Raw genomic sequence first — 11,263 nt, 5'->3', positions numbered from 1 at the left:
TAAAATAGATTTGATGAATTATATAAATAAAAATATATATATATTTATATCTATCTCTTTCATTCGAACATAAAATCTATATTTAAATCTGACCCAAGATAACACTTACTATTTCACCAATCGCAATTTGTACCAGTTTCTAAAAGGAAAAATACGAGAAAGAAGACGCGAACGAGAATAGATACGGAGGAGCGCGTCGAGATGAAGACTTTCTGTAATGGAATAGAGTGGCAAACTGGGTGAACCAACGGCAGCAGAAGAAGAAGAAGAAACAACTCGTCGAGGGAGCGACGAAATAGCAGTCGGAGTATATCTCGAGTCGAGTTGCTCGAGCCGGCATACGTATCGAGTCGGGTTCGACTACGTGGTGTCCAGTTTTCCATGGGCTGGTGGGGTGTGCTTCAGGTGGCCGTGGTGGGTGGCGTATAAGTAGAGGCCTGCATTCGCCGCCGTTCTCATACCCTCACCACGTCCTTCGACTACCTCTTACTTTTACAAACCGGTGTGTGCGTCTTTTCCGCTTCTCTCTCTCCTTTTTTCTCCACGTCCCGTGTCCCTCGGTCCTCGGCCGCAGAGAGAGTTGGCCGCTCGAACGGGGAAGAGAGGGAAGAAAGGGAGCAAAGGAATCGAGGTGATCGCGCGTGAAACTTGGTATCGAAGGTAGGACTCAGTGTTTGGTCCCGACTCAGCCTCCTTTCTCAAAGATCGGCCGCAGCTGGAAGACGTGTGTCGTCTCGAGGAGAGGGCAACGATGATCGCGAGTGTCCGGTGACGAAACGTGTATCCGCAGAATATATTCGTACTTTTACGTTCTTTATACGCAACACACCACCCTTCGAGGAACGCGGTTGAGTCGAGAGAGGCTCGAACCACTGCTTGGACCGTCCAGCTGTTCGTATCCCTTGATATCTTGGAGGAGGAGGAGGAGGAGGAAGAGGAGGAGAAGGAGGAAGAAGAAGAAAGAGGAAGAAGCAAGAGGAAGAGTCAGGGAGTCATCGACATGTGGTTGAAAGTCGCCTTGTTGTAAGTAATATCTTAAGTACGATCATCCTTTAAAGGATAGTCGAACAGGATTCTTTGGTACGAAGATGCTATTATAGAGGATAATGCACTTTACTTACTCGAGGTTCGATGATATAATATTGGCGTTTTCTATGGGTCTAAGGGGAAAAAAGAATATGCATAATTTTTATTCATTTGTGTAATTTTTTTGATAATTGGAGCGTGGTAGGATCGTGAAGAAATATGATCGCGTGGCAAAAAAGAGCGAGGATATTTTTAGGAAATTTTTAACGATCGATAATATTAATTAATTTTAGAGTCTATTGCAAACTGGAAAAAATTTTCATTTTTCTTGAAAGTAGAGTTAGTCGATAGATTGTTGAGAAAAGAACCATCCCGCTCTCCGCTTACTTTCATTTTTTGACAAATTTTTTTTCCCTTTAACGATGTCCCCGAGGAACGATAATTAACGTTGAATCGCGGCCTGGAAAGAATCTGCATTGCGATGCACAATTTAAATGGTAGATTTCTCTTTCTCAATCGTGACAAACTTCTCGCACCAAAATTATCTTTCAACAAACGTTAAACAAACAAAGAGGAAAAAAACTTTCATCGCAAACTTAAATTCAAATTCGAATTTCGATCGATGCTCATAGATCCCGTTATCTCGTTATTATATCGAAGATAATCGAAATTAGTTTTTATCGAATAATTATAATTACGTGTTCAAAAATTCGATCAGAATGAAAATAGTGTACACGATTGCATCGTAACGATCTCATCCATAAGAGATTCAAATTTTCGACTCTCACCTTCGATCTAATCGAGGGAGTGGGAGAATAAAGATGGTCGATGAATCGAGATAGGAGTGAAGATGCTCGAGCGTGGGGACCGTAAACTTTCGCAAACAGATTTTTACAAAATCCGTTGTAAATGTTAAAACATTTCCTCTTCTTTTTTATCTTTTTATCCTCTGCATCGTATATTTCGCATCCCGCGCAATCATATTTGCGCAACGGAGGGGGGAACAGGTTAAATAGAAAGTTTTCTCGAGATTGCATCTTCGCACATTTGCGAATATACTTAACAAGCTTCGTAAAGTTACGTTGTTTTAGAGACAAAAAAAATAATATATATATATACATACATTCATATATACATATATATATATATATATACATATATACGTATGTATATTTGCTTATATTTTCGAATAGGCTTTCACGGTAATGTTGTGAGGTTATGTAACGGCGAGTCTGTCTCGTGCCAGTGGAGATACACCCTGTATATGTACACGCTTACGTAGATACGGTTGTGAGCCGAGACAGCTTTCTCCATATGGAATCACGATAAATTCCATCATTATGCTTGCGTATCGAGACTCAACCTTCGAATTCCTTGGGCGAAAATTTATCTTGATCGTTCGTTGCTTCTGTTCCGTACGTATATTTTCATCATTGCTTTCTTTCTTTTTTCTTTCGTATAACCTCTGAGAAATGTTTCGTACAATGTGTATAGACTTTAGAAATCTTTTCGAATGGTTTTTTAAGTTGCAGTCTTCTTTTTTATCTAATATTTAAATAATCTGAAATTTCTCATTCTTTTAATTGAGGTAAAGAAAAATTTATAAAATTAATGAGGCATTGTTTTTGAATGAAGCAGTGTGAAGATCATCGTGATATACGTTGTAGAAAGTGATAATGCAATTACGTTAAAATAAATAAGTGTTAGACATCATTATAACGAATAGATTAGAAATTATTGTCTACTTTTTTATATGCCATTAACCTTCATAAGTTATATGGAATATCTATAGAAAAATCTTTCAGATTATTGTAACTATTTTCAAAAGATAGAATTATGATCCTTTCGTGCTTGAAGTATTAACCTCTTAAAGGAAAAATTTATTAAGGTTAAGAAAAGATAATTAAATAAAGATAATTTCGATTTTTATAAATATAAAATGCGTGATATAATATCCCATCCAGCTTCATTTTTTAAGAAAATTAAATTTAAATATTGGTCAAATGCACTTCGATTGAATAATTCCATAAAGCAAAAATAAATCGAATACGAAATATAATTTTTTTTTCTGTTCTTTTTTTTTTTTTTGAAAAATTGAATTTGAATCGACAGACATTCATTTTTCATGATAAATCAGCTGAATTCACAAACTTTCGAATTCGAAAACAAAGCTTCAAACGAGAAAATGTTATTCCACATTTTTTTATTTATTATCTCACGTTCTCTATTCGTTCTATCTCACAATCTTCTATTTATTTGCTTCACTTCTATTCATTCATTAGAAATCGAATAAGTGTATAGTTACAAAAAATTATTCAAACTTCGAAAAAATTATATTTTTCTTTTCCATGTTTCAATTTATATAACACCATAATCTTATACACCCGATATATTCCTTTCAATCGAAAATGTCGCCATGTGGTATAAAGCCTTTCGACTTTCTATCGAACTGCGCACAATAAAAAAATATCGCCAACATTTCGCACGATCACGGCTCATTTTGCTCCGTGAAAAGACAGGATACGAAATCGTGTATATCTTCCGACGTGCAACAAGCCCTCGATACCCGCTTTTAATTTTACAGTAGCCGGTCTCCTTCATCGACAGAGGTAATCGATCGTAACCGATCGACCTTGCTGGACAACTCGTTTCCTCGTATAACTGCTTCATCTTTTCTTTTTTTCTTTTCTTCTTTTCTCCTTCGTCCCTTGCCTGAAATTCTCACGCAAAATCGATCGACTTATGCTTTTATACAAATTGTATGTATTATTATATATTCATGGAACATATATATTATTATGTATACACAATTTAATGTACAAAAATATGATGATCGGTTGATAATTTAAGTTTAATCTTTTACATAAAGATATATATAATTATAAATTTAAATCGCTCACAATTCAATAAGTAAACTTCAACATTCTTGTGTACACCAATACTTTTGTTTTGGCCTTTAGAACCAAATCAACAAACACGTTATTCCTCAAGTACGTTAATACAATATATTTTGCGATTGTTTGAAGAAAATCGCATGGAGAGGCGTCGCGTAGGTTTTTGATCTTCCTCAATTTTCGGATCTTTCCCTGAATCTGATCGAACAACCTTGAGCCAAAGGAGGACGAGGTCGCGCTCGTATTCCCAAGCACGCTAGTAGACGGCCTTGACTTTTTCTTTCGATTAAATTATTCTCGCGTCACAAAAAAAAAATCGATCCCCTCGAAACGCGAAACGAAATATCGATTTTTGAAATCATTTTTTTGAAACCGAGAAAATTAAGAAAAACAAATTTTTTTTCTCTTCTTTCCTTTCCTCGAACCTCAAACCATTCGACTTATGGAAACCCATAAGTTGGAAAAGAGAAAGAGAGTACGAATTTAACGTGCGAACTTTGGAATGCCGTCGAGACTTTGTGGTTAAACAGACATTGGCGCGAGCTTAGCTCGAGAATTTTTAAAGATCGAATATACCGCTTGAAAGAGAACGAGACAAGTTGTGGCGGGTCGCAGCTTCCAGCTCACCGGTCAGACACGAACTTTCACCATACCGCGTTTGCTCGCGGTAGAATCTGTGCACACGTTTCTCGACGAGATAATTTCGTTCGATTTCGTTGCGATTTTAATTTTACTCTCGTTGATATTCCCTTTTTTTTTCATACGGATGCAATGGATATCAAAGTTCATCGATACCATTTAGTCATTAATATTAAAAAAAAGGGGAAACATAGAAATTAATTGGATGCAATAATGAAAATATTTCTTTCATTCCATCAGATTCTCAGAAAACCTCATCCATATAGAAAGCATAATATTCTTAAATTTTTTTATATTATTAATAATAACGATGAAAATAAATCAACGTAAATAATAATAATAATAATAATTCAATTTTTTATCGTTCAGGATATCTTGCGCTGTAGCAAATACACTCGCAGACGATGATGCAACCGGAAGTAAAGCCTTGTCGAACGAAGGTAAAGCTATCTCCCTTTAAATTCTTCAAATTTCTCTCTCTCCCTTTTTTTCTTTTTTAAATAATCCCTTTCATATTTCCTCGCGCAGAATTTGTCACGTCTCACAAAGTGCCGGAGGATGTAGCGCGGCCATCCGACTACGATGATGGGGATGACGATGTTGTGGACGTGGAGAGAAAGACCATCACGAAGAATGGGAAGCACGGGAAGAAGGTTGTGGCGAAGTTCGAGAGTTTTGATAAAAAGTCGACCGACCTCGACCCGATCAGACGTTTCGATTTCGTGGACGAAGACAAAACGGGTGACACAACGAAGCGGCAGGTCCGCGTCGAATTGGAAAACTTTGGGGACGTCGGGATCCTTCAAGAGGATGGAGTTCGAAGAAGTGACACGCACAAATCCCGCGTCGAGAGTCACAAAGATTCAGTGATTCCCGGGGTGCACGTTAGGTAGAAACATCTTTAGAGCTTTAAGAAAAGTGGAAAGCAGAGATAGACACTTTGAAATTAAAAAAATCGATAAAAAAAGTAGCTAGTTAAAACTATGTTAAGTTGTTTTACTAAGTAATAATTTAAAAAGTTTGTAATAACTATGATGATTGATTTGCTCTTCATATAATCTCAGTTACTTGGTGCTACAATTATTTGTATTATTTTCTGTAGTTAAAATATTTTTTAAATTGCAATATTTTAAATTAGAAAGTCATCCATATGATTTGTAAAAATTTATATTATAATTCAAAATCCGAATACTTTCTTATTTTCTATAAAGTATAATTTGAATTTGGCAAAAAAGTTATATTAATTTCATTATTTTTTCTTTTTTAATATTGTTAATGTTATGTGTATATAAAACTGATACGATAAGATTTATTTTTAAGTAAAAATATTTAAAAATTATCCTTTATGAATGAAAATATAATAATATTTCATAAAAATGCTCAATGGAATCGTTGTTTGAGAAACTTTTGTGAAAGTATTAAGAAGAAATGTGAAAAGAAATTATCATAAAAAATAAGGAAAATAATCGAAAGATTATCATATTTCAGATTTAATTATAATAAATATATGTGTATAGTTAATAAATAATTTTGAACGTAATTTTTAAAAAAATAATAAAAAATTAATATTTGTTATGATAATAAATATTTAAATAATATTTATGCATATTAAATTTCCTAAGTATCTGGATACTTTTGAACGATAATGTAGATCTATTTTAGATCTAATTTATTTTTTAACATAGTTGTTTTTTAACCTTTTAATTCTTTAAGCCAAAAAAACTTGCTTTGTTTTTTTATCTTATATATAAATATTTTTATAAAAAAAATTTTTTTCGTAATAATTTAAATTATACCTTAATTCTTAATTGTTTAATAAATACAATATGTATATATATATATATGAATACAATACAATTATGTATGATAAAATTTAATCTCGCAAATATTAAATAAAAATTAAATGATATTCATATATTGAATATAAAGAGAAACGAGAAAATTTCTTCCATTGTTTCAGTAACGAGTATCCAACAACCATGATGCCAGTTCTGACGACACCACGTGAGGCGCGTTCTTTTGACTTTGTTCCTGTTAATATAATCCACGACGATGGCAAAGAAACGTCCTTTCGAGAACGTAATTTTGGCGATTTTAGCGACGTCAGTTTAATTCCTGCTGGCACAAATTCGCGTATCCAGGTAAGAATTAACCGTATAGATTTCTCATTTAATAAATAGATATGTTCTTTTAATTCCTTATTATTATTTGTTTCTACTTAAATGAATTTAAAAATTTCCAAATAATTATAATGGATTAAACAAGAAATACTATTGTTAAAAATTTTTTATTCGTTAAAAAAATGATCCCAAGTTTCTTTACACAATTGCAACAGGTAAAGAAAGGGCCAAACGGGAAGGACTATGAATACGAGTACGTATATTATTACTATGACGAGGAGGATGAGAATAAGGCGGGTTCAGCGGACTCAGCGGTCACCAATTCTTACGACGTTCCTTCTAGAACCACGTCCGCTCCTAAGCGTGGCTCCAACAGAAACAAGTATAACACCGTGGAAAGATCGAGCACCGTGGAACCAGCCAGTAACGAAGTTATTCCAAACAGAAATGGCAACAACAGAGGCAGACAATTGGTCGAAGCTGAAGACGTATCCGAGGAAAGGCTACCGACCAACACCAGATTTCCACCAAGGTGCACATCACACGTAACTTTTTACTCTTTCTCCTTTTCTATCTAGCTCCCTTCTGCCGCTTCTATTCGAGTAATATAGCTATTAAATTCGTCCAACGACAGATCACGATCGAATCACAACACTGGAACCACGGAACCAACTCGAACTCGTGGAAATCGTCCCAGACCTAGTTTGGACCTGGTCGATTCCAGCAGCTTTCGTACCCATCAAGAGGGGCCGGAATTTCCCCAAGTATTGCCTAAAGGGCCTGTTCGATTTTTGGGTGTCACACCGAATGAAGAGAACGGGGAAGAGAGAACGGTGAGCAGAGGAAGAGGAAGGCCGCAACGAGTTCAAGAACCTGCTCCTGTTGAAGAGATCATTGAAGAGATCATTCCTACGACCAGGAGGAGACCTATTGCCCTCTCGACAGAGGTGATTATCGCGTTTTGTTCTTTTAAAATAATATAATAATGATCATATGACAGAATTCTCGGGTAAGTTTCGATTTTTTCAATAGATTCCTCCTGAATCGAACAGAGGTCAATCCTTGCATGCAAGCGAGGAAAAAGACCAAGATTCCAAAGAAGAAAGTTCATTATCGGAGAAGAGCAAAGATAAGCAAACATTTTTGGAGAACAAACAAGACTACGAAGAATCGGATTCATCTTCTACAACATCAGCGAGCATTGCTTCGACCACGACTGAGAGTGCAACGACGGAGTATCCATGTTCGATGGATAAAGTCGCGTTAGATTTGTATGCTTTCGTGCAACAGGGTCAAAATAATTTGGTAGATGCGTCGAGCAGCGAAGCTACAGATTCTTCTTCAGATAGAACAACACTTTCCAGTGACGAAGCTATTACCGATTTGACAGCGACGACTGAATTGTCAGCAACTACTCTGGAATCAACGACGATAACCAATGTAGCAAGTCTTGCAACAGAACCAGTAATTACCACAACTGCTCCAACCACTACTACTAGCACTACTACGACTACTACCACAACTACGACTACGGAACCACCTACCACTACTACTCAAGCTCCAGCTGGAAGAGGGAAATTTAGAAGACCTGGTATTGGTGGAACTAATGGAAGTACTCGAAACAGGTAAAAATAGACTTATTCAAAAAATGTTACAAAAAATTCAATAAAAAATTTTTGAATTTCTTAAGTATCACTATAATTCTATTATATTATTATAATCACTAATATAATTATATAATAAGTTTATCAAAATATATAATAAGTTATAAATATATAGTAGATAATAAGATTATCAAAATAATTTCAACATTCTTGAAATAATTTTAAATTTTTTTAGGAATTCATTTATATAATTATTTATTATTAAATAATATATATTATTTTATTTTCATGATAATATAATTATTAGTATTGTATCTTTTAATTAATGTTCAATTGAAAAAAAACAATTTTTTTGAAGATTCAAATCAAACGGAAGTACAACGACGACCGAAGCACCTGCGGAACCTACGCAACGCACGCGAAACCGTTTCGGTAGCAACGGTTCTAACGGTGGTGGTTTCAAAAGAAGTCGACCTGGACAAAAGCAATCCAATCCAATTGAGGAAGACGCGGTACAAAAAGAAAGTTCGAGCTCTGTTCACGCAGAACGGCCTTCTTCCACTACTCGTGGCAGATTCCGTGGATCTGGAGCAACGAGATCCATCTCGACGACAACATCAGCACCGTCGAACGGTGGTTCAACTGCATCTTCTAATGGGCCCTCAGGAATATCGAGACCGTCTTTTAATAAATTAAATATCAACCGACGACGTGGAAGACCGACCACTACCGCTCCGAACGGTAGCGAGGAGAGTCAAGAGTTCATTCGTTCAGAGACACCTAAGGAAACTAGTCAGGAACCCAGCACATCAGCACCGAAATCGACTGTTCGTTCAAGACTTCCGACAACAGGGACAAGACCGGTTATTAAACCTGGGGCTAGAATAAATTTAAGACCGAAACCGGGTCAATCGACGACCACAACTACGACACCACTTCCTTCGGATAACGCAGAGGAATCGTCAATTGATGAACCAGCTGGAGAAGGAACTGAGGAAGAAACTCACGAGGTAAAATTTTTTGATAAAAAAAATTATAAAATTACGGATTTGAAAAAATTTAAAGATCGATTAAAATCATAGTATTTCAATCTATGGTGTTTAATTAAATGTTTATACATTTTTGAAATTAGAATACTATTCTATATTTAAATAATGTACATATAAATATATATAAAATAAGCATCTATATTTAAAAATCAGTTATTTAAAAGCATTTAAAATCAATCATTCGATTACGACATTTTCGATTATTATCGAGACGAATCAAAGTCATGATCAAATATTACAATCTTCGTTCCGAAATAATACAACACTATGTATGTCCCATTCTGTTTGAATTCACTTCAAAATTCTCAAGTCATAGAATGCGATCCCACGATTCCTTACGAAATCTCGTGTCTTTACAACGCATTTTTCAAAACGTATGGCCTCAGTAAAGCTTCTCTTTGGACTTCGCTTTCACTATTTGCCCTTTTGCAAAATGTCACATGCCAGACATGCTTTGACACTAACTCGCGTCTATTTCTCGTCTTTCGACAACCGCGTTGTCACGTACACGCGACTTTCACGCAAAATGTTCATTTCAGGCACCTGCAGAAACTAGCCCTCCTCCGGCACGTTCTACAACTGTCAATCCTCTGAATAAATTACGTAATCGAAATAGACTACAGGTGCATCCTAAAACAACCACTAGAACACCAGTGCTTTTAGCATCTAGAAGATCGCCGTTGTTACCGCGTCGTAAAGTGACTGAGGCACCGATTGCCCAAACTAGCCAAGAAGAAATATCCGAAGAACCAGATGTTTCCAGCGAAACAGAACCGTCCGAAACAGCTTCTGCAGAGACTAGTACAGCCGCAAGCACGAAACATGAAGAAACTAGAGGTCTCAGTGGACTTTTGGCCCCAAGGCGTAGGATAGCACCGCGGCGACCTGGACAAATAATCTCGAGGGAATAGAGTGAATACTTAAAAAAAATCTTTCGATCCATCAAACCCCGTTTGTATTCCTCGTTGAGAACGATCAAAGTGATTTTAGAAACGTGTATTAAAGAGAAATCGAGAGAAGGCGCTTTCGTCGAGAAAGTAAGGCGAAAATTCGACAAGAAAGAGGTTCTACAAAACGCGTGACCAATGGTCGGAATTGCATCGTTCTTGAACTTTGAATTATTCGTGCTCGATAGTTGCATGAATCTTTTATTTTAGATTTTTGAGAAAATATTTAAATAGATCATCAAGCCACGTGTCAATTGATTTTTTAATTGGGAACGAATAATCAAAACAATAAATGACAAACGGCGTGAAAGTAAACATATTATTATCGCGATTATTAAAATTAAATTGCAGAAGTACGTGTGCATATATGTGTATAATTAAACGAATATATGTATATTCACGGTGAAAGTTGCTAATATCTTTTGAATGTTACTTCTAAACCGCGTTTCTACATATGTATTGCAACGCGTATCGGTTACAATCGCGATGCCATAGTTGTCTGAAAACATATCCTATGCCCGTTCTATATGTATGTATATATCAATGTTTTCGAAAATTTTTATTAAATGTGAGTGCGAGAATATTTATACGAGCATACAATTGGAAATACGATATGATTTCTTGCAATTATTTAATAATTACGCGACTTGTAGAAAGATATCACAAGATACTATTTGCGAACGATAATACGAATCGTATTCTACTATTTACTTGTAGAACGAAATACGACTATATCGTATCGTAAAATAATATTTTTGTAATTACAATGTTCCATAATATGCTGTAAATATGATATTGCAATTAAAAATGTATAAACTTAATCATATTCTCTTTGACTTATGTTTCTAATTTTGATTAATATCTAGTAATTAGTGTTACGAAATATTTAACATAATTTATGATTAACGATTATAATTAAAATATATTTAAATACTAATAGTGATTAATAATTATATTTTCATTGAAAAAAATATAAATCACATA

General features: G+C 35.3%; 1 protein-coding gene across 2 annotated transcripts; it reads left to right on the top strand.

Annotated features, from left to right (window-relative positions):
• The first annotated feature begins 448 nt into the window (after positions 1 to 448).
• On the top strand, positions 449 to 11,100 carry LOC108001132 (uncharacterized). Of its 2 annotated transcripts, XM_062078603.1 has the most exons (10): positions 449 to 1,023; positions 4,929 to 4,999; positions 5,088 to 5,448; positions 6,520 to 6,700; positions 6,895 to 6,932; positions 7,023 to 7,211; positions 7,314 to 7,626; positions 7,712 to 8,304; positions 8,642 to 9,293; positions 9,872 to 11,100. In XM_062078603.1, the coding sequence occupies exons 1-10, from the start codon at positions 1,001 to 1,003 to the stop codon at positions 10,241 to 10,243; spliced, it is 2,793 nt and encodes a 930-aa protein (XP_061934587.1). In that variant the 5' UTR covers positions 449 to 1,000; the 3' UTR covers positions 10,244 to 11,100. The 2 variants fall into 2 exon arrangements, with proteins under 2 accessions (XP_061934587.1, XP_061934586.1); XM_062078602.1 differs by having other exon boundaries at positions 6,895 to 7,211.
• Positions 11,101 to 11,263: the final 163 nt, after the last annotated feature.

Source organism: Apis cerana, linkage group LG8 (genome assembly GCF_029169275.1).
Source record: "Apis cerana isolate GH-2021 linkage group LG8, AcerK_1.0, whole genome shotgun sequence".
Lineage (NCBI taxonomy): Eukaryota > Metazoa > Arthropoda > Insecta > Hymenoptera > Apidae > Apis > Apis cerana.
The sequence above is the reverse complement of the archived record's forward strand: the minus strand, read 5'-3'. Positions and strand labels throughout refer to the sequence as shown.